This window comes from Atheta coriaria, unplaced genomic scaffold (assembly GCF_025399875.1).
Source record: "Atheta coriaria isolate IRGN ID8LTWV9N9 unplaced genomic scaffold, Caltech_Dcor_3.1 hic_scaffold_5_pilon, whole genome shotgun sequence".
In the NCBI taxonomy this organism is placed as follows: Eukaryota; Metazoa; Arthropoda; class Insecta; order Coleoptera; family Staphylinidae; genus Dalotia; species Dalotia coriaria.
The window spans coordinates 7590990-7613246 of NW_027045447.1; the positions used below are offsets into that span (position 1 = coordinate 7590990).

Below are 22257 nucleotides of genomic sequence, written 5' to 3' on the forward strand. Positions count from 1 at the left end.
GAAAGCATCGAATATTCAATGAGGAGAAAATCATCCGAGCGCTGATAACGTAAACATTCGCATGCGTACGAACGGAAATAAATGCGTAGTCGCCGCCTCCAACGCCTCCAGAAATATACCAAAAACGGATTATCGTTAGCGCGTATTGCATTTCAACTTTTTCACACATAAAATTCGACTTTGGATAAAATATATTTTGCACTACAAAAATATATTTCGCATTTAATTCAATTTAATTTAACAACGCCTGCTTAAGTAAAGCCCAAAAGGATATTTTCTATATGTGTATGAATGTATATCAGGGGTTGGTGCGTGGTGGCACGCGAGGTTTGCGGAAAAACGCGCTCGCGTATTATTTATGAGCTCGTATCTGAAAATTTGCGCAAAGATTATCGGTTAAGAAGGAAACATTCCGAAGGGATTGGGGTCGAGACTGATATCCTTAAAGCCAAATCTACGACCCTCACTTTTCAGGATAAACTAACACTCATAAATAAACAAGGCTTCGCCAGTGCGCACTAGTTTCTTTCGGCGGTTCAGCTTTCTCGTTTCTTATATTTCGCAAAGCTGCGTTTATCTGCTAACAAAAAAAGTAAACTTTCCGCGTTGCAATCCATGCAGAAAATTGCCTATAGGTGGCGCAAGTGATGAAAACTACTTAATACGTGATAAATCGCATATTATTTATCAAGGCGTGCACGTAAATAAAACAAAATAAGCAGGCACTCCGTCCGAAATCGATACTGGCGCACTGTGCACTGCACGAGCAATAAATATCTGAGTGCGCAATCTAATTTGAATCATGGCTTAAGCGATGCAATTTCGCCCTTCGCTCCTTCGCCGCCAAACCGTGAACGACGTCAATGCAGACGCCGCCGACGCCGCAGCCGCCTCAAAGCAATACGTGTGTGTGACTACTAGAACTAAGGTCGCGTGCAAAAGGAGCGAAAAAATAAGGCGCCAAGTTTGCGCTCACCCCTTGCATCCAAACCAGCAGCCCCCTATACGGCGGGGGCTGCTGATGGTTAACTTTTTAATTAAGTTTCAAAATTTCATAATTCATTACGATATGCTCCGGCGCGACGAGCGACGGCGTTTAAAAATGTGAGTTCGAAATTTCGTCATGTTTTTTTGGCGTCTTGCGGCCGCCCCCTTAAATTAAATTAAACTTTATGTTTACCGTCTTCGCGTGCGGCGTTGAACGAGAGTGAAAAGTATGGTAAATCGATTGGGGTGCGAGGAAAGGCTATTTCGTACTTTTTGCAGTTCTTTTTTGTGTGTGTGAAGATTCATTATTTCAGCAGACAGACACAATCAATATTTCAGTCTGATATAATTAATTGCCCAGTGATAGAAATAATATAATATAAACATTTTTAAGACTTGGAGTTTAAATTTGAAGTTTGGAAAATGTAAATTTAATTAAAATCCATTAGGAAGCTAATTAATCTTATGTTTTTGGATTTCGTTACCAAACCACAAATCCTCTTCAACCCGTGCGCGCACGAGCAAAATCATATTTCAAGAGAAAAGCATAACAACAACGCTTCATCTAATTATAATTACCTAGAGTCCTACACCTCAGAATATTCATCCCTCGAATCTCAGCGAGATCCGACGCCGGTATAAATGATTAATTTCGGCCAGATTAAGGCGTCGGATTTAAGTTAAGAAGTAAATCTAGTGCATTAGACGTATCCGGTTGTCTTATCCCGTTTTCAGCACTCGCTGCCGCCGGATTTACAACTAACAAAACAAACCATTTAACGTTTGACCCTAATCCACTTTAATGCCCCGAGTGGGCCCTATCGTGATGTCCGTACGCCGCCCGAAAGAAATCGAAAAGAAACGCGCAATTGAAATGCATCTGATAACAGCCGAAAAAAAAATACCGCGAGTATAAAAGACTGGCTTAACGCGACGCGTATAAATTTCTCCGCATAGTGGAGGAAATATATAAGTACCTTCGAGGAGGGGAGGCTCGTCTTCGAAGTCTTCGAACTTGTCGCCGGCAGCAGCAGGCCCCGGCTGATAATACCCAGCATCAGCGCCATTCAAATATGGATTCGCTCCGTACATATCGGCCGATTGCTGAACATTTCCAACGTTCGCGTCGAACGTTTGAAAGTCCCTGAAACATAAGATGATAAGTTTAGTTATCAGATTCTTAAACGCCGACCACATATGAGTAGCGCGCCACCGTCAGAGCGCCATGACTATGAATGTCATGAATACATAATTTCGCCAACTTTGCACCGAATGCGAATGTTATTACAACTTGCGCGCGCGCTAACCACGCAAATAAATTTCGTGAGGTTAAATTACAATTACGAATTATGTGCGGCGTTACGCGACGCAGCGAGTTTAAAGACAAGCAATTAGGATAAGTGAGCACTCACAACTCCTTGCCAAAGTCTTGCTGAACAGGCATCTCAAAGTTGTAACTGCTATCGGCCTGTCCCTGTTCGAAGCCGGCGTACTGATTGGGATCATGCATCCAATAATCCTGTTGTTGCGGTTGCTGCTGCTGTTGGAATTGATACTGTTCGTTGTAGTTAGACATCTTGAACACCTGCAGAACACACTTTACGCTGTTATTCGAATCATTGCAGATTATTCGTTTGATTGTGCGTTTGCCGCCAGAAAATAAATCCGTCAAAAAAAAAACGGTTTATTTTCTACGTTTACGTCCTGCTCGCGACCTCTGGTGAGTAAAACTTTAATTTATTTCAAAGTAAAAAAATGATAAAATATTAAATATTAGTTTTAAGACTCTAAATTATATACATTAAGACGTAAAAACTATGTTTATCTGAATTAAATTCAATATATCACATTCCTCCACGCAATATTAACAATAACAATAAAATAAATGTATTATTCTATCTATTTTAGTACAGGCAGCGCCATCTGCCAGGTTGACTCAGTACTAATACACACTCGCAGTTAAAACTTGATAGCAGCTGCGGCGAGAAAGTTTAAAACGAATGGCGGGGACAATCATGCATCGTAAGCACTCAGCATATTTACATTTACACTTGACGTGGAAGTAATAATCTGTTTTAGAACATCGTACAAACTATTTCAAAGAACATTTGCGACCTCGGATGGCATTTATTTAACGAGTTAATTACGCCAGCAGGAAAATGGCGTCGGTGAACACGATTTACAACAATTGCTGATTTAAAAATGAGGTACTTACGTTGAAAAACACACGCTGATTATGAGCGAATACACGAGTACTGATCACTCGCGCGGAGGTTATAACATCAACTGGGTTGCGTGCATGTTTACGCTACTTCGAAATGGAGTTGCTACTAGTTAATGATGATTAGTTTTCAGTGACAAACATATTTGAATAGGAAGCAAACAAAAGAAGGTGACTTATTACTACTCAAAGGAATAAATTAAGGAAATGTTGACATGTATTTCTGTATAATGAGATAAGACACTTACAATAAGAATACAACATTCATTTTTAAAAACCGATCGGCGACGGAACATTTAATCACATTTATCTTTTGCGCACATAATTGAGTTTTGATTTTGAATCAGTTTCCGAGTTTTCAGTTTGCCGCTACGTAAAATTATTGTGCTTATGATTAACGTGCAACATGAGCACACATAGAAAAATACTCTCCAGTTTTCCGCTCAATTTGTTTGTTTAGTTTGTCGTATTCAATAAAATGGCTACTAATTGCGTCTTTTGTAACTAGAATGCGATAAAACTAAGGCACAATCGCTTATTCGAGAACAATATCATACATAAAACGTACCAATTCAACTTCGTGTACTTGGTGTTAGTGTTGCTTACTACCACTTACAAGTAAACGCAATACTGATTGATTTTGAGATAGTTGGAACACATCGTCACAATATAATCTTTGTTTTTACAATAAATATTTCAATTCAACACAGTTCATCCTATAAGGCATATATTAATAATTGATTTTTGTTAGCTTGCGCAGTTTACCGCACAAAATATCGTGTTGTCTTTGAAAATATTGTACTCTTTGTAGAAAAAAAAACCTAAGTAAACAAATGCGATCTAATACTAACTGGTATCTCGTGCGCGTCAGCTGTAGCGCACGGTTCGAGTTAAAAATAAGGCTTACCTAATTTGTTGACACTATAAATCAATAATTATACTGCATTATTTACTACTAATTAACGACTAGAATGATCGATGCGATGTGTTTTCATAAACAATGGTTGCGTGTTTCAACTTCAATTCGTCGCATTGTATTTGAATTTTTCTTTTTGGCGAAGTTAAAATTTCATTAAAAGCTAATCAAGGCAACCAAATTTGATTAATTCCATCATCGTTTGTACCACTGTACTCAACAGCTTCGCTTTTCATTGATACATTGAACATATCAACACATTTATATCTCTACGCTAGTATAATACAGTTATTAGTATAATGAGATTATTGTTAAGTTTTTGCGGGGTTACATCGATTTTCCGTAATCAAACTTTCACAACCTTGTGAAACAATTCAATTATGTATGGTTATTTGTTACTATATTATTTATATTCGCATAGGTGAACATATTTAGAGCAATTCCTGGTATTTCATTGCATCGTCAGTTATAATCGCAAAAAATGAAATTTTAAAACATTAATTCGCGATTTTATAAAAACTATTATTGCAATGGAGTCGATGTGCTGTATTTACTTTTACAATGATATTGCGAAGGTCGTTTCGACACGATTTTACATCTCAATAAAAAATATGTTTACTGCACAAAACAACACCTAAAAGAGATGTTTTTATTTTTTGTTATTCACGATCTAATTTTTATCGAAATTAATGCTTTTAATAACGCACTTAGTTTAATTAACTGAAACGAATGTAACCCCTTAATAGACGTGATTTTTTGGTTGCGAGACGATATGCCGGAACCGCAGCAAACACAAATAAATTTATAGTCAAAACTTTACGAATTATTACCGAGAATGAACATGACGCAATGCAATTGTGCATGTAACAGGTTATCACGAATGTGCTGCGGTATTCATCGATTCAGTTGTGATGAACTTGTTGTGCGAGCACCGCGATGCAACCAACTGCTAAAATATGCCGTGCGGTTCCCGCATGCGATTGTAAACCGTACGAATACAGCGTACACATTGAATGTCTTTTTTTAAGTACACACATGTTTGATTAATATATTAGTACGAGCATTACCAGCAAAAAGGGGTTATATAGGTGAAAATATTTGAAATAAAATAGAATTCTTCTGATTACATATTCGAAATTAATACTATAAATTGACAAGTTTGCTTTCTAACCGTATATACCCCCTTAATGCAGCTAGAATCGAATAATTTACGATACCCTCATGTGTCGGCGTTTTTTCTGCGCGCAGAGCCGAGATTCGCTTTTGTAAAGTCGATACAAACAGAGAAAAACATTTAAGTACATTTATCAAACCACAGACAGTAGAATATCGATAAATCTATCCGAGTATAATCAATAGGCACCGGTGTTCATGTTTTTGTTTTCGCACATGTGCGCGCGTATTAAAATGGAACGATAAAACCTTGTATACTCCGCGCTAGATGAAAGTGAGGACCTATTCGCACGCCAACTTACTATCAAAGCTGGAGAGCGCGATGGCAAACGCCTGCAGCGCGCACATCGGATACCTGTAATCCATGGTGAAGACATCCTCAGCAACCCGACCAAATTGCATCACCACGTAATCGTTGTCGCTATCGTGGACGATCTGGAAATTCTTCACTGACGCCTGCGTCACGCGACCGTGGAAGTTAAGAACGTACGATTGCGTCTCATCATTCCACACGGGGGTTTTATTGTGAAGCTCAATGAGGTTGTCCATATTCTTCGACTTCCAGCAGTCGATTAAACCTTCGCCAGTCTCGTGTGGTTGAAGTTGTACTCGTTCGTGATCTGTCGTCATACCTTCTCGAGAAATTTTAATTTTTTTAAAAACTAGCTTTTATTTTAAGAGGATTTGTTTACCTGGTAAAATAACCGTCATTTTGCGAGGTCCTTTAAATCCTAAAACATTTGTGTCGTAGATAACAGCCGCCAGTTCTTCCCGGACGTGTTGATCACCGCCTGGGCCCATCCGTCTTGGTGATTTCCCATTATCATATATAGTAAATTGCGTGCCGAGTAAATTCGACCTTAGTTTTCCTAATACAATACAAACAAAGTTCAAAAACTGACCAAGGCCGCCCTCATTTATCTTGATTTATCCTACTTACCTACATACGAATCAGCATTTCGGGACAGGTCAGTGGGGTCAGTAGAAATCAAGTAATTGCTTGTCGCGCTCTTCTTTCGTTTCCTTCCGGCCAACAAAAACACTTTCTTTCCGTAATCCTTCTCTAAATGTAGGAAATAAGTCGGATACAGCCCACGGTCCATGCCCTTTCTGTCTCGTGTGATGCGGCATTTGTATAAACCCTTCTGAATCGCCGGCTGCAGGACAAACCGGTCAATGTTTCCATCAACATCTCCTTCGAATTCCGTTGTGCCATTGCGTATCATCGGCGGTTGGTCATTAATAGGATTGATCGGAACATTGCCGTTGTCCGGAGTCGTGATTGGCGTTGATTCTTCATCTTCCAAGTCCATCAACTCCGAAGAACTCCGCGTTAAGTCATTGGCATTTTGTCCTGTTACATTCACGCACAGTTATTGATACATTCATAGATGCATCAGAATAGAAACAGATTTATAAGAGTATAGAAGAAATTTCTGGAAGTTTGCTTGTGAAAATGTTGAAAATATTTACTTTAGCAACATAGTTATTGATTTATTAAAGTAGAACAGTCCACTACACATTTTTGGTGATTTAAGACGTAATTTCAACATAAATTCATGATTTTTTAAAGAGTTTTCACATAAATTAAGAGAAAATTCATAAATTTGTATCAAAATGTTACATTTTTTTTCATTTGTTCACCAAATTAAAAACAATAATTTATTGTAAACAGGAAAACAACTAAAGAAGTTAAGCAGGAGCAAACAAAAGTATAAAAATAAATTACCTTCAATGCATTCAATAGTTGGAACAATCGAAATAACCTGATCTGGATTATTATCATGTGTCATTGAATATTGAAGGGGGCCATCATAACCTATATAATGCAACATTGATCAAAATCAAAAGCAATCCAACATGCAAACATCAAAACCCAAGCAACTGGGTATCTACCATGTAATTCCTTGCGATGTGCACTGGTAGCTCTACTTTTTGCACTGGCATTCCTAATATCAGATGCCTGGATCATGCCAGTAGTTTGTCTCTTCTGCTTCATCTTCTGCTCCATGAGCTGACGCTACAACAAACACGTCATATTATCGATTGCAATGCACTAAATAATACTATTAATAAATAAACGCTGTAATGCGGCAAGCACTTCATCATTACAAACACACTACACATGTAAAGTAGCCAGTGTATTTCGTTTGACGACATCAAACACTCACTTGCTGTTCGAGTTTCTGGTTTCGCAAATCCATCGCGAACTGAAGAGAGGCACACCGAATAGTAAGTAAAGTTATATAAGAATTCTACGGCTATGTGTGTTTATTATTTAATCGATTATCGCGTCGCGGCGTGTACGCGTGCATGACACCGAGATGAGTCGCTTTCACATCGGTTTGTATTTATTTGTTTACCGAGTGACACTCCGTTACCAACGAGTAACGGCCAACGAATGCCGCTCGACGATCCCCACTGTGTGCTGGTCGATAGAAGCGGCTTCAAGCGGCTGATAGGCGAACTCAAACTGCGCCATCAATTCTAATGGGAATTCTGATGAAACTCGCGTGGAAATGCGAGAAAATGGAAAAGGACGAATACGTGGACGATTATGACTCATTCTCTGGAGATTCTTGGGAAATTTAAGGGATATGCGATGAATTACGAGCTAGACTTCTCTAGATTTGAATAAAATTACAGTAAATTACAGTGGTTTAGCTTGCACAAAAGAAAAACACCGAAAAACTGCAAAAAGAAACGCTAAGTTATTATTCAAACAAAATACGCATGTAAATTAGTAATATATATAATTTCATGCATATTTTAACAGAAGGACGGATTTAAAACTTAAAAAATACAAATTTAAGTTTAAATCGACGCCATTTTGCATTTTAATATCAGTACTCGTATCAGGTGAGTTTGTTGATAAAAACAACAGATATCGTTGAATATATGCAAATTAACTCTGTCCCGAAAAGGTAATTAGGCAAAGTTTGCAGGGGTAGTTTTCAGCTGTTTACTGCTCGTTTCCTAGAATAGGTAATCACGCGAATTTAATGAATAAAGTTTATACACAGGTTATAAACCCCTCTAAAACCTTTTGAAGGTTATTTTACAGATTCTGCGCCAAAGAGACGCCATCTTGAATCTCGCATGTAGGCAACCCAATGTTGCGCTGTTCATATTTTTAAATAAGTATTTATTTTCAACAAAAACAACATATTTCTATAACAATACCCTAATTACAATATAACACAAGAAGTTTATTACTTATTAAATTATATTTTCACTTGAAATCTATTTTAATCACTTAATTAACAAACGCAACGAGTATTAATTTAATTCAAAATTGATGTTTTGGCATTTATTTCCATTCCGTAACTCGTCACGAATCGAAACATTCGAAAAAGTGCTGGATGCGCATTGACTGCGTTGCGTATAAATCGAACCGAAAGAAAAAATGAAACAAAAGTAGAGCGTTTATAACAATTAGAGCGCACTTTACATTCGCTTCGTCCGAGTAAGATACACGTACCTTAACAATAAAATGCCCCGGCCACGAATATTCGGCTTAATTTTACTAATAGTGAGTATTCAGAATAGAAACTTATAATTATCACGGCGCGCAACACAAAAACAACTAATTACGTCGTTCGGTACACGAATTATAGAAACAATATTAATATATATGTAACTAGATACTCACTTACTTAGTTTACTAATAATTATACTTTTCATTCTCGTTATGTACCTACTTAAATTTGTAGTTTTGTTTGTGGCGTTGCGAGGCGCGCGGCGTGAAAACGAACGCGATCAATAAACACGCCGAAGATGCGATTGCCACGCTCAGGGAGCAAATCACCGCGAAGGAGAGCGAATTGGAAAACGTCGTGCAGATCAACATTGAGCGCATGATTCAACTGATTAGCATTATGGGCCAGGTCGACACTTTCCTCGCAGACCGCACGCAACTGCTACTGAAGAAGCTTGCAACGTATATAGACACCAAGAGAAATAAAACATTCAGAATAAAGCCGTAGGTAATTATATCTATTCTTTTATTGAGTTACAACGCAGCGAACTGCAATTGCCACTCTTGATTGCTTTGTAAATGAGTTGCAAACGTGTCGTGTCTCCGTGACTGCAAAATAAAAATGGTATTTAAATAGGTTATGAATAGAAATTACAGAAAACTGTAATTTTTTACCTTTCTAGATAGTTCTGTAGCATTGTTTCGATGTTTTTGTCATTATTCCCGGATTCCTCAGCGTTTAACATTAGTTCACAGAATATCCTCTCATCACAACCATCAAGGGCAAGTTGTGACAACAGACTGTTTTTAGCCTTCTCTCCTGACCTAGCCCTGGCAGCACTTTACGTTATCAATTAATAACAAACACTTAACTCAAAAAAGCAACAAAAAATACTCACGTCCCATTCATAGGCCCAATTGTAATGATACTAGGTGTCAAGGCACTCAACAATAACCCAATTGGAATGAACGCTGTCAAAATCTTGATGATTTTCTTCCATGGAGATGATGACAAATCAGTATGATACCCGCCATCTTCATGATAAGTTTTACTCGGTGGTTTCCTCTTCAAAGTTTTATCCCAGCCACCCTCACCACCATAGGAATGTTTATGCATGATCGGACGTTTCACAAGTCCCAAATCTTTCTGATGCCCTTGACCTGAATGCCCGTAACCTCCGTAAGCAGTCGCGGAACCTTTATCGATGCCGTCTTTCAAGTACGGATACGGGTGATCATTCACCGTGACTGGATGCGTGTGAGGAAAGCGAACCTTTGATGTCCACACATCCTTTTCGGGTTCTTCCTCTTCATTGTCCAATACGTGGGACAATGTGGAGTGTATAGGTATTTTAATCGATGTCCCAAAGGTCTTGGCTTCCGGATGAGCTGGCACGACTGGAAAACGATTGTACTCGTAGATTGTCTCTAATTGCGGGCTGGGACGGAAGTCTTTGAGTTTTCCTACATCGGTAACAGCGGTGATATTCAGGACAGATTCCGGGGAGATCTTCACTACTTGTTGGGATTGTGTCTTGGTCTGTTCCGTGGGCATTGCACGTAATGTTTCCGAATGGTTCACAGGCAAAGTAGAGTTTTCCGGTTTTTTGAGAACACGAGTTTCTTCTGTTTGCAACTCGGGATCATGATCCTCTGGAACGGTGGTAACTTGTGTTGTAGTCGTGGTTATTTGAGTTGTTGTAGTTTCTTCTCCCAAGACACTCATCACTATCAGTAATAGCAGCAGTGATATAGACATTTTGTTGTAGTGTAATCAAAAGGTGTCTTGCAACTGAAGAGTTTCATGCTTTGCACAGTTATTTATAACTTTGGAGTCTTCGAGGTATATTTTCATAGAGTCATTGTGTTTATGCATTTCTGCACGACATAATTAGAAGAAGCTTGTCTTCTATTCAATTTTGTGCGAGTTTTCTCTGTGCGCGCATGCAGCGCGAATTACGAATTGTTTTGTGCATCGCGACACGAAGTGAAGTAACCCGTGTTGAAGGCGCAAATGGTCTTCGAAGAAGACTGCGTCGCTGTGGTTAATGGTTCGGCAAGACAAAGGGGTGAAAGTACTTTCCACGATAGTAGCGCGTACAGTAATTGTCATTGTGTCATTGTTGTACTCCGATAAACGGCTTGCGATAATCGGTAGACAACGGAATTATATGATGAATAAAACGTGTTTATGAACGAAAATCATAACAATACTGAAAGTGTGAAAATGTTATGAAATGCGATTTCACAAATTTACGGCCATATTTGTTTAGGTTAGGTTATACTAGTAGCTACTTACGGGATAATGTTAAGGTTAGGTGTATTTATGCAACCAAACAAACATAAAGTTTAAGTGGATGTTATTTCCTGATGATTTCACCTATTGACATGTAAAATATGCAAGGTAAACATCATTTGCAATCCAAACCAGTTGAGCCATGACCTTACAACTCTCCATCATCAACATCCACAGCACTACCGCCTATGTTAATTGAGAGAAGAAGAAAAAACGACTTGCAATCTCACACGAATAATTACCAATTCTAAACGATGCGGTTTTCATGATTTGAGCAGCTCATCGGGTCGTGTCAAATGCCCCGCTGTTTGACTCAATCACTGTGAGCAATTTTGAACATTCGTTGTGAATCATTAGTGCACCGCGTGAAGAGAATAAATATTGACAATACACAGTCATCAATTAATCGCACGCGCGTTTCTTCACTCAGTTATGGCCTTAATTTGCCATCGCGAAACAAAAAGCGCCTCAAAATGTTGAAAGTGTGCGGGAAAAAAATGCATCACATAAGAAGCCAGATAATGAAATGTTCTTGTAAAAATTTCTTTTTTCCGCACGATATAATTCGTAGGTACGCGTGGATTTGAATGCGTTGATTATTTTTTGTGATTTAATGGACACGCTCCAATCATTTCCCTTTCCGTCGGTGGTATTCTGCGTGCACTCGACAACGCGTCTAATTGCTATCAGAAGTCGCCGCTAATTGTAGGTACGACTGCGCGCAGCATTAATTATTTATTAATAAATTGTTTGGAACGAACGCCAAGCAGTGTAAAATGTTTGGCGCTCGTCAAGGCTGGTAATATCCATAACGTTTAATTAAGAGCACAATTTTTCAATGAACACCTGTAATTATTACTTCTATAATTTTATTGATACTACCAACGCTACTAGACTATATTTTATGCATAATAATTGAAATACTAGGTTAAATAACTAATTATTTAACTAATAAATTAAGTTATTGTGTATCAAGTGTACAAAATACTTAATTTTAACACGCGTTGTGTAAAAAATTATTAAAATATATTTTCAGATTGAGATTGAAATAAAAAAGTAAAAAGCATAAAATTGTTCCCTCCACGTCATAATTTATTAATTCTGCAACAAAAATTAGCGTCGTGTTCGTACAATAATAACATAATTAACTACTTTATATAGAAAGGTCTTCGGCGTAACATTTTGTCGTTTTGTGTTTGTGTGTTTTTTGTTAGTTTCGTTTGTTCACCGCATGTAAGTACGTGTCGTATTCTACTTTCACATCACAAAACATCACACAACCGTTTTTTTCGGGTACAGTTTGATGTAGAAAATGTAAATTTCAGTTGACAAGAACAAACATGATAAATAAAAATGAAATGAAGCAAATATCATGCGCATGAACATTGAGATAATGGTGCGTAATTATTGTCTTAGTACTCGAGTGACTTTAATTTTTGTTTTATTTCACTCTGAAGTTTATAGACTTGACTTTTGGTCGTCGTATAATGTTCTATTGTCTTGCGGTGGTTTTAATTCTAGCGTCTTGTGTGGATTTGAGTGAAAATGCAAACATTCTCGTTGTTAGTGCCAGTTTGTCGAGGAGTAATCAAGTTTGGAATAATGCAATTGCATTTGGACTTGCTGAACGTGGTCATAATGTCACTATCGTCACGCCGGATCTTCCACATGTGATTAAAGTCAACAAAAATGTGTTTTATATTATTTTAGAAGGTATTCAGTTAGAATTATACATTATACACAAATAAAAGCTTTAAAAAATTAATTTCAGGAGCAATTGCCAAGTTTAAACCTCAAATTAAAACTAATGTTTATGATTACAACATTCCTGATTTAAATGAAATGAAAAAAGTAGCAAAAAACAATTGGGATAAAGCATATCGTATATGTGAGTTTTATCTTAATACTCAAGGACTGCAAACACTCTTAGACTACCCGTCACACATTAAATTTGAGGTTATATTGTGGGATCTAGAAAATAGTGAATGTATGCTACCGTTAATACCTAAATTAGGCAACCCACCTGTCATAGTATTAAGTCCTAATGGTTTTCAACCTACGCTGAATTGGATTTTTGGAACACATTGGAAACCATACCTGCCCATACCAGGACTTCCTTATGATAAGGATATGAACTTTATGAGACGATTCCTGAATGCTATAACTATCAAATTTATGTATTACCAAAAATACGAAGTGTATTTGAAGGAAAACATCAATTTAGCAAATGAAAAGTTTAAAAATTACTTCACTATTGATGATGCAATGAATTTTGAATTAAATTTTTCGTTGGCACTGATAAATAGTAATTTTCACATGGATTATGGCCGAGATGTGGCACAAAATAAAATTGTAGTTGGTGGATTACATATTAATCCCTTACAAGAGGCAAAAACCGTCACAAATGTAAATGTAAAAAGAATCTTCGTCTCATTACAAGATGATAAACTTGATAAAAAGCAACTCCAAGGAATCGCTGATTGTTTAGGAAGTTTAGACACTTTTAAAGTTTATTGGCGTGTTGCTGATGTTACGGGAAAAATAATAAAACCAAAAAATATCGTGTTTAATGAGACGTTCAACCAAATTCAAATATTAGGTAGGTATGCGATTAGAAAATTAATTGCACAAAATCTAATTAACTTATTTGTTTACTCAGGCAGTAAAAATACTAAATTATTCATTACGTCTGGAAACTTGCTCAGTTTACAAGAGGCAGTTTACTTTGGTGTGCCGATACTGGCGATACCATCAACTTATGCACAGACAAATAATGTCAAGAAGTTATCGATTGCAACTGGTGCGCAAGGGGCCATCAATGAGAAATATTTATGTCGAAAAATACGTGGTATATTAAATGATGAAGAGTAAGATAAACATAACCTAATATTAACCTAACATAACCTATTCTAACCTTAAAATTGTTTGTTTTCAGTTATTTGGAAAATACAAAAACTAATTCTGGTAGATTTAGAGACCAACCTATGAAACCTTTAGACAGGGCGGTGTTTTGGATAGAATATGTAATGAGACACGGAAATGGTAAACATTTGGAACCATTGACGCGCAACATGAACTATTTCGAGTCGGAAAACATCGATTTGTTGTTTTTTGCAGCACTTTTCTTCATTTGCTTACCCCTCACAGGTCTCTATTTGTTAATAAAGTGTATCCAACGCAGAACGATCAATAACGATGTCAAATTTAACATTAAAATAAAACAGGATTAAAAATACAATGTAGGAAGTAGATGGCGCTGTATTATACTTCGTGACATCACAATTTTCGCGTTAATCGATTGCATCAGTCCGAAGAATCTCATCTTCGGCGATAAAGCCGCAATAAAATTGATATAGTCAGGTGCTCGCCGATGGTACCGTCGTAGTTACCATTAATGAGTGTCTTCCTTTCTCGCCGGTGCCTTGTGTCAATGGTATCTGGGTCAGCGCTATCCCCAACTGAAAGAGTCTGGTGCGGTCTGGCAGACGAAAGTGTTCTCCGAAAGTGCACTTGCCGCAGCCGGCCAGTCATTGACGAACCTCCCGGCCCGCTCGCGACCAACTACAACGTCGTCGGCGAGACTCTCTTTCCTTGCGGTGAAAGCCTTTCTTCGCCGGTCGACGGAGGCGCGCCAGTCGTAAGCCACGAGCGGCAGCGCAAACGCAAACGACGCACGAGTCACCAATTCGTCGCGAATCTCGAAAATTTTCAATTTTTTGTCTTCCGCGTCGTAAAACTCAAGGATTTACTTAAAAAGTGTTATTATTGAAGAAGAATACAATGGAGCTGTTTAAGGTGGGTGATAATTTATCAACTTAAGTAACATTACTTAAATTATAATGAGATGCGGCGGAATGTCAACAATTCAACGATTCAGGCTTGGCACCGTGTCAAACCCACAATGATTAAAGTTGCATTATTTTGCAATTAAAATTACATCGACATGCGTGCAAACATGCAATTTCTAAACGCACATAGCTCGTAAATCATAATCACACATAATAATGTGACACATCATGTTTTTATTTAATAATTCAGATGAAGAAATAATCATTTTCGTATTGATTTGACAAATATAATCAGGAAATTTATTATTCGTACATAAAACACAATATTCTACACAGTAAACATTAAATTGTTAATAATTCACTGTAATTTAATTTTATTGTAGCCATATCTAATAGTTACAACCGGTGGATTTTAATGTAGGTCATTTGTTATACCTCAATATCTAATTTTAGTAACAATAGTCTAGAAGCAGCACAAATTGTGTTTTATGTTAATTATTACTTTATTGTTAATTAACTTTTTTGCGCAAAATTAAAATTAATCAATTATTGCATTTATAATTGAAGTAAAAGTTGATTAATACTAAGAAATTAATAATCTGTAGATTTATTATATGGAATCCTGTCCGAATTGATAAAATTCCGACGTCGCATTATAAAACGTAAATATGCGCATGACACGCTGGCTTTAGCTTTAACTGGAGCTGGATTCGAAAATATGCGTGAAAGTTTTACGAGATTACAAGCTGAGCAAATCTCAATCCATTTGCGATGCACTTATCAACATTTTTTTAATCAAATGCACTTTTATTAACATAATAATTTAAATTTATGTTTGAAAATATGTAAAAATATTTTCTGAATGGTTTGTAAACGTTTAACGTAGCAAGTTATTTCCTGCGCGATGGGCTCGCGTCCGTCCGGTGCAAATTGGCCGAAATATAATGAGCGGCGCAAATTATCGCGGCGGCGCATGTGAAATAAGAAATTCCGTGCATATTTCGCGTTGGATGTGTAAAAGAAAGTGCCGCGCCGCTGTCGGTGTCAATAACATTCGTCGATGGCCGGCGAAGGAGCGTCGTCCATCGCTGATGGGTTCGTCCGGTGTCGAATGCTTTCACCCGTTCGGCATTATTCATCGCACGCACCAAATGCATTAAAAACAACTTCTACTTACACTTGCTCTAACGCGCGCGCGCGCTCGCATCAAAGTTAATGATACGCTCGCGGAATAATAATCATCTTAAACATTTTAGCTAACGGCGCTGCTTTTAGTCTTATTACCATATAGTGGAAGCTGCAATTCAATGCCGCAATTATCGCTAATAAGGTGATCGCATTCATGCGAGTATCTATGAAATTTACACATTTCGCTTTCGTTTCGAAATTTTATCTCAAATAAACTAAAATAGATGCCCCGAGTGAGGATCGAACTCACGACCTTAAGATTATGAGACTTACGCGCTGCCTACTGCGCCATCGAGGCTTGTACATCAAAACTAAATTTGAGAAAATCATTCAAAATCATCAAATTTAATTATTTCAGCTCATCTTATTAATGCTCGTAAGCATTTCCCTATCAAACGCCGATACAAAGAAACCCCAGGTCCAATCCGTCCGTACTGAATTACGAGTCTCCAAAAGTTTGGATCCTGAGAAAACCCAAACACTTGAGGTTCTCACCAGAGACGGATCAATCGCACAATTGATTGTTAAGAAACGCGATCCTAAATCTAAAACGCCAATCACGTCGTCTACAAATAATGAAGCAGCGGAACCCCCGAAGGCTGTTTACACCAATTGGATCCCTGTGGGTTCATCAGCCAGTAGCTACACCCCTAATTGGAGTCAGCAGGTTGCTTCTGCTACTGCTGTAAACACTCAAACTGAATTTCGAGTAGCTGACCCTAGCACAGCCAGAAGTGTAAACAGAGGGTCTTCCACAACTGATAATAAGAAGGTTTCCAATATTATTGATAGTGATATGTAAGTTTTTTAAGTTTAAACTTAGAATTTAATTTTTGATCAAAATTTATGTTTTTTTTTGCTTTAAAATAGTATTCCTTATGTGCCTCGTCCAGTGACCATCCGCAGTGATGATATCTACGTAAAATCAGCACCTAGTTCATCAAACCTGAAAAAATCCCGTTCGGTAACCTTAGATTACGACGGCATCCCTGTTATCCATGGTGTTAGAGTACCAGATGATGAACAAGACAAAGTTAAAACCTGGCGTAATGCACGTGTGATCAATGGAGAGTTATACCCATATGAAAATGGATACAAACCACCTGCGGCTATCCCAATCGGAGAGTTGGTTTATGCAAACAGTCATAGTGCTTCAAAGGCTTCATCATCAATCAAAGAACTTGAATCTTCCGGTTTGGGACCTTTTAGTAAAGAGGACAATTATAGACAAGTGTATGAAACATCAACTTCTAAGGGACCTTATACAGTTCACGATAACCATCAAAATTATGTGAGGGTTAATACCTTTGGACCATTTACAAAGGAAGATAACAAGAATGGTAACTCTAAGTTGATTGATTACATCAAGGAGATTAATGATAAGGAAGCAAAACGTGATTACATCACCAGTAGAAGATATAGGAGTTATCAGGACCAAGAAAATCAACAGATTCAACGTCGTATGCTTCAATACCCAAACTCTTACAACTCCTACCCAACTTCAGCTATGTACACCCCAACTACAAAACTGTCTCCTGTCAATTTCAATGAAGGTGTGCGTACCCCAGTGTTACAGTATGCTCACCCCGAGTTAGGTGTCCAACCCGCCCGGATACAGTCTGAAGATGAACGGGATTTCTCCAATTACGAACTCAAACCAAACCGGAATTTCGACGAGAACAAACATTACAATCCCAACAGTATTGAATACTACAAAAAAGATGTCCTCAACTACCCTTATGGATCTTACTACCTGAAACCCAAACCTGAACAACCCTTCTGGTTGAAGATCAGTGACAGTATAAAAGACAACGTCCAGAGTGGTTTTGAACGTATGCAGCAGTTGACCCGACCTGTTTTTGAACCTTTGATGGAAGCCTCTCATAAAATCTCCTACAACCTAGGTTTGACCAATACTTATCCCCACAACCCTCAGGAAGCACAGAAGAAAGTAGGTCTTTTACCGGTTGGTGGTAGTGTTTTACTACCTGCAATTGGTCTAGTTGCTGGTGGGGCTGCGTTGGGACTAGGGGCAGCTGCAGTGGGACGTTTTCTGGAACCTGGTGAGATGAGGGCCCTTAGACAACAACCACATGAAGAGTATTTGATGTTTTTGAAACAACTGAATCATCAACCCAATGAACAACAGAATCAATTACACCGGAGAATCGTGCGGAGTTTGCAACAGAAAGAAAACAGTGATCTGCAGAGTTTGGGTGATGCTCAATCAACTGGTGCTAGTAGTGAAATCCAGGCGTTGGCATCATCACAAATGTGGACTGACACCGCCTGTTCGAAGAGATTATTCTGTGATGTCATGATGAAGCAGAGTGATGACAACGTCGCCATCATGGAGAAGAAGATGAACCTTTTATTATCCATGTAAGTAGATTACGATTCTAAATTTAGGAAAAAGCAATTGCCCCGGGTGAGGATCGAACTCACGACCTTAAGATTATGAGACTTACGCGCTGCCTACTGCGCTACCGAGGCCAGTTGCGAAACGTCACAAAACTAATCTATTTAAACATGATCAAGAGGAGACAAATAAATTCGCATAAAAGTTCTAAAAGTTTAAAAATTAGGGTGTTGGAGATGAATCTGACATTGGCATTGAAAAACGAAGACATTAAAATGATAAAGCGTGCGCCGGCAAGATGAAGCAAAACGTAAAAAATCATTTACTTGCCGTAAGTTGCCGTAAATGAGAAAATTTAGCTTTCACCTCGGATCGTCGAACTGCTGTTGCTCTTCGTGGCCTGGTTTCGTGCCTAGCTAGAGCCGCGCATACCGGCTACTTCATCTCACTTATCGCATGCTTGTAACCCGTAACACACTCAAAGCAACAGCGTTGCTATCAGTATGATCACTTCGACTAACCTCAAAGGCGCTCCGAGTCTAGGCCTAGGCCTTGAAACCGCGGACAATGACCGTGTGTACCTTCAAACTTCTTACTTTCTACGAGATTCAAGTCACTCAGTCAGTAGTGCAACCTGCATCTTATAGATACTTTCATTCCTGCACAACAAGTGCGTATAGAACTCATAAAATCACCGAAGGTTGTTACGCCGTCATTTATAAACTCAAATTTCAACCCGGCGAGTAATGAGAGTGAAATTGACTTTCTGTTCGGATTAGAATTAAAAACTCTTCGACGCGTTAATGAGCGTCAAATAATTGAAGCATTAATAAGATTAATAATTGTTTCGAGCGTTGAGTACATTTTTGTAGGTCAACTCTGTCAGGTCGACAAAAAATAAAAAATAAACGACGGAAGTTTAACTTCGCACATTGTTAAAATTAGAATTAGTTGTGCTTAACACAAATTATATTTATTTTGTAAACTTGTACATCGTTTCATATTTAAACTCATCTTCAGTTTTAACGACGTCTGCGGACACGACAATTCCAATTAACCTTGATGATTGCCCGTACAATATGATGAACTAATTAATAACAGAAAACCAGAATAGAAAGCATTCGCAGTTTGTTTCTATGCAGATGCTGTATCACATTTACTAATTCGATTAATCATGCAATGTTTATTTAGTGCACTTTATCTAATTATTTTCTTCGGGGCCAACTGATGAACAGATCGATATACATTTCGAAAGTATATAAACATTATTAACTAGTTAGAAACCATCAACTCACTAGGTTTCTGTTTGGTTTGTGATCAATCGATATGAATTTGCATTATTTAAATAACAATGACGAGCGGATAGCTTTTTTCTCGTCGTAAGCATCTGATTGTTCAACTTTTCTATTTTTGTGCTAAATATTTGCTCCATTTAATTATCATACGTTGGAAATATTATTGCGCTTTATTATGTTTACATTACACGTATGAAGGTTATAATAATCAATAGGTATGTAAATATTTGATTACTTCATTCATTCATTCACAAAGTACTTTGTTTATTAATTATGAGATATTCGTAATCTGTCATTGGTAACTGTCGTCATAAATTAATTATTTACAGGTTTTAATTTATTCAGTTTTTTGTATAAAAAAATGTGAAATTCGTGTATTTTGTGTTGCATATCATATTTTTGGTTATGTCATACTTGATAACCTCATTTAAAAGCTTTTTTCTTTAGTTTTCTTATTTTTTTTTAATATTTTAATGTTTTTCCGTTTTTTAAAGCAAAAACAAATTTTTTATACATAAAACTTTGATATTCTTGATTTAATACCACTACAGACTTTGTTTTATACATTATACATTGACGTAAAATATTACACGATCTAATTTATAATTTATAATATGTATAATGTGCATGTGCAACCGTGGCACAATTACAAAGTTTTATTTAATCGGCGCGTGCTAAATAGTTGCACTTACTGTTTGCAACAAGCTGCTACTTGCAACAATTAGTCACTTGTTCACTACTTCCGTTTATCTAGTGCTTCTTTCTTCTTTCGCTTCTTCTGTCATGCAAAGTGTGATTCAATGTTGTGCGGTGCGTCGTGCTTTCTAATTTTTCTAAGCATTACCTTCCGTAATCGGAGCCTCAACGGAGTGTGACTGATTGTGCCAAATGTGAGTTATTAATTTAAATGTACATGCTCGGCGTCCACTTAAGTGTTATGCTTTAGTTGTCGTATGTAAAATGGTGGTAGCTGGGAGCTACTGTTTTTGTTTTCGTAAATTTTAACTTCCAAACCGAAAAAAAATCCGTACATTGGTTCCACTCTATAAACTTGCATGTTTAAAGTTAATAGAGTTACAGGCACACGCTAATTTTGCAAATTTATTAAACTAGAATAAAATAAAAATTTAATTCAAAGAATTTAAAACAATATTTTGGTGTCAATAGAATAAAATAAAATAAATATATATGTAAATAACACGATTGAAAAATTAGAAGCGTTTTGCATTCCAACATTTTACTAAAATGTTGAACAAAATCATTCGCATTTGATAGAAATGTTCGAAAAAAGTTTCTTACCATTTAGTACGCGTCCGCATACATTAAAGATCGTGAGTTACAACTTCCAGCAATGTCTAGGCCGCAGTGAAAGTAAAGAATTTCGTCTGCGGGCAATAAACGGCATTCTTTCGCTGCCTTTTTTTTTCATATATTTCTTGTGGCAGGTTTGCCGTCCAATGACCAAAAGCGATCGCGAATCGCGTGCGCCGTCGGCAGGTTGACAAATTTCGACGGGCATGCGAACGCCTTAATTCATCCTAGGTCCTACCACTCACACAACCTAGGCGTGTCGACAGCATACTTTCCATTTCCACCTGCTAATACAACGTAGAAATCAATTTTTTCGACAATCGCGTGCCGAGAACTAAATTAAATCCAAGTCAATCAATAACTACTATTATACTATTATTTCTACTAAGAAAGGAAGCGAAAAGAATGAATGAAAGTCAAAGACCTAATAAGATTGCTATTTTTGTGAGTATAATTACAATTTTCCGCTGTTTTGATTGTTTCAGATTTCCATTTTATCGAATTCATCCACATCCGGCAATCAAAGCTTCGGTGAGTTCGCATCTCAGCGAAGTAATGGAAGCTGTCAAAAATAAGGACTGCTCCAAGTTCGTGTGTAGTCAAAGACTCTTTTAATGCATTCACACACACAATCTAAAACCCAGTTATCTAATTCTAACAAGTAAAACTGTATAGACTATTTATTTAAATTAAATTATTATGATTTCTGTTTCTATTATTTGTCGCGAATAATGAACGAAAATTGAGATCGCCAAAGTCGCCTGCATACTAACCCAATATTTTAGATCCTGTTTTTAGTGTTTTTTTATTTCAACCATTGTACTTACTTACTCTGTAGAAAAACAAAAACAAACGAAAAAATCGGAAAAAACTAAAACATTTATACATAGATACTAAATAAAATAAAGTAAAGCATTTCCTATTTATTATGTACAACAAGACGTATTTTATAAACAAATAATTCTAATTTTAAAACGTTTTTAACCGTTGTATATTTATATTTTCTATGAGATGAATGTATGATTATTGTAATGTTTGTATAAACATCGAGGTAAAATGAACGTATTTAAATAAAGATTAAAGAAGTTTTATTTGCGTATGATATGAGTTGGATTTTAGGTATAATAAATGAATAAAACTGAATGTTGGTAGTTTTATGCACAATTCTCTACTTTTACATCTATTTATCGCTAGTTTGAACTGCGTATCAATCGAAACGTTCACAAAAACTTGATGTAAACAAGA

At 37.2% G+C, this 22257-nt stretch overlaps 5 protein-coding genes and 2 non-coding genes across 13 annotated transcripts in view; 2 read left to right on the forward strand and 5 right to left on the reverse strand.

The window, feature by feature from the left end:
• Yip1d1 (Yip1 domain-containing 1) overlaps nt 1-3326 on the reverse strand; it is a 148522-nt gene extending 145196 nt beyond the window's left edge. For 2 of the 4 annotated variants that reach the window (XM_065302524.1, XM_065302527.1), the window contains exons 1-3: nt 3203-3325; nt 2400-2572; nt 1965-2131 (exon numbers count right to left, since the gene is read on the reverse strand). In XM_065302524.1, coding sequence (XP_065158596.1) covers nt 1965-2131; nt 2400-2563 — 331 coding nt within the window. In that variant the 5' untranslated portion in view covers nt 2564-2572; nt 3203-3325. Of the gene's footprint in view, nt 1-1964; nt 2132-2399; nt 2573-3202 lie in introns of all 4 variants that reach the window. The other 2 variants (XM_065302526.1, XM_065302525.1) reach the window with 2 other exon arrangements.
• Nucleotides 3327-3418: 92 nt separating this feature from the next.
• Nucleotides 3419-7611, reverse strand: ktub (Tub domain-containing protein ktub). 2 transcript variants are annotated; one of them, XM_065302515.1, is made up of 6 exons: nt 7469-7611; nt 7194-7317; nt 7027-7116; nt 6238-6651; nt 5990-6166; nt 3419-5929 (listed from the first exon to the last, which is right to left on the reverse strand). In XM_065302515.1, the coding sequence occupies exons 1-6, from the start codon at nt 7499-7501 to the stop codon at nt 5580-5582; spliced, it is 1188 nt and encodes a 395-aa protein (XP_065158587.1). In that variant the 5' UTR covers nt 7502-7611; the 3' UTR covers nt 3419-5579. The 2 variants fall into 2 exon arrangements, with proteins under 2 accessions (XP_065158587.1, XP_065158588.1); XM_065302516.1 differs by lacking the exon at nt 7027-7116.
• A 1478-nt stretch (nt 7612-9089) lies between these two features.
• Nucleotides 9090-18979, reverse strand: LOC135791930 (uncharacterized). Of its 3 annotated transcripts, XM_065302521.1 has the most exons (4): nt 18733-18979; nt 9675-10503; nt 9451-9615; nt 9090-9384 (listed from the first exon to the last, which is right to left on the reverse strand). In XM_065302521.1, coding segments are annotated over exons 1-4 (1086 nt in total). In that variant the 5' UTR covers nt 18734-18979; the 3' UTR covers nt 9090-9293. The 3 variants fall into 3 exon arrangements, with proteins under 3 accessions (XP_065158593.1, XP_065158592.1, XP_065158591.1); XM_065302520.1 differs by lacking the exon at nt 18733-18979 and having other exon boundaries at nt 9451-9606; nt 9675-11509; XM_065302519.1 differs by lacking the exon at nt 18733-18979 and having other exon boundaries at nt 9675-11509.
• On the forward strand, nt 12485-14320 carry LOC135792071 (UDP-glucosyltransferase 2-like). The gene is made up of 4 exons (XM_065302692.1): nt 12485-12784; nt 12843-13670; nt 13731-13938; nt 14007-14320. The coding sequence occupies exons 1-4, from the start codon at nt 12559-12561 to the stop codon at nt 14299-14301; spliced, it is 1557 nt and encodes a 518-aa protein (XP_065158764.1). The 5' UTR covers nt 12485-12558; the 3' UTR covers nt 14302-14320.
• On the forward strand, nt 14614-22099 carry LOC135791924 (uncharacterized). Its single transcript, XM_065302509.1, has 4 exons — nt 14614-14866; nt 16406-16845; nt 16918-18429; nt 21498-22099. The coding sequence occupies exons 1-4, from the start codon at nt 14852-14854 to the stop codon at nt 21625-21627; spliced, it is 2097 nt and encodes a 698-aa protein (XP_065158581.1). The 5' UTR covers nt 14614-14851; the 3' UTR covers nt 21628-22099.
• TRNAM-CAU (transfer RNA methionine (anticodon CAU)) lies at nt 16273-16345 on the reverse strand. The gene has a single exon. It is a non-coding gene; the product is annotated as a tRNA-Met (tRNA).
• Nucleotides 18468-18540, reverse strand: TRNAM-CAU (transfer RNA methionine (anticodon CAU)). The gene has a single exon. It is a non-coding gene; the product is annotated as a tRNA-Met (tRNA).
• Nucleotides 22100-22257: the final 158 nt, after the last annotated feature.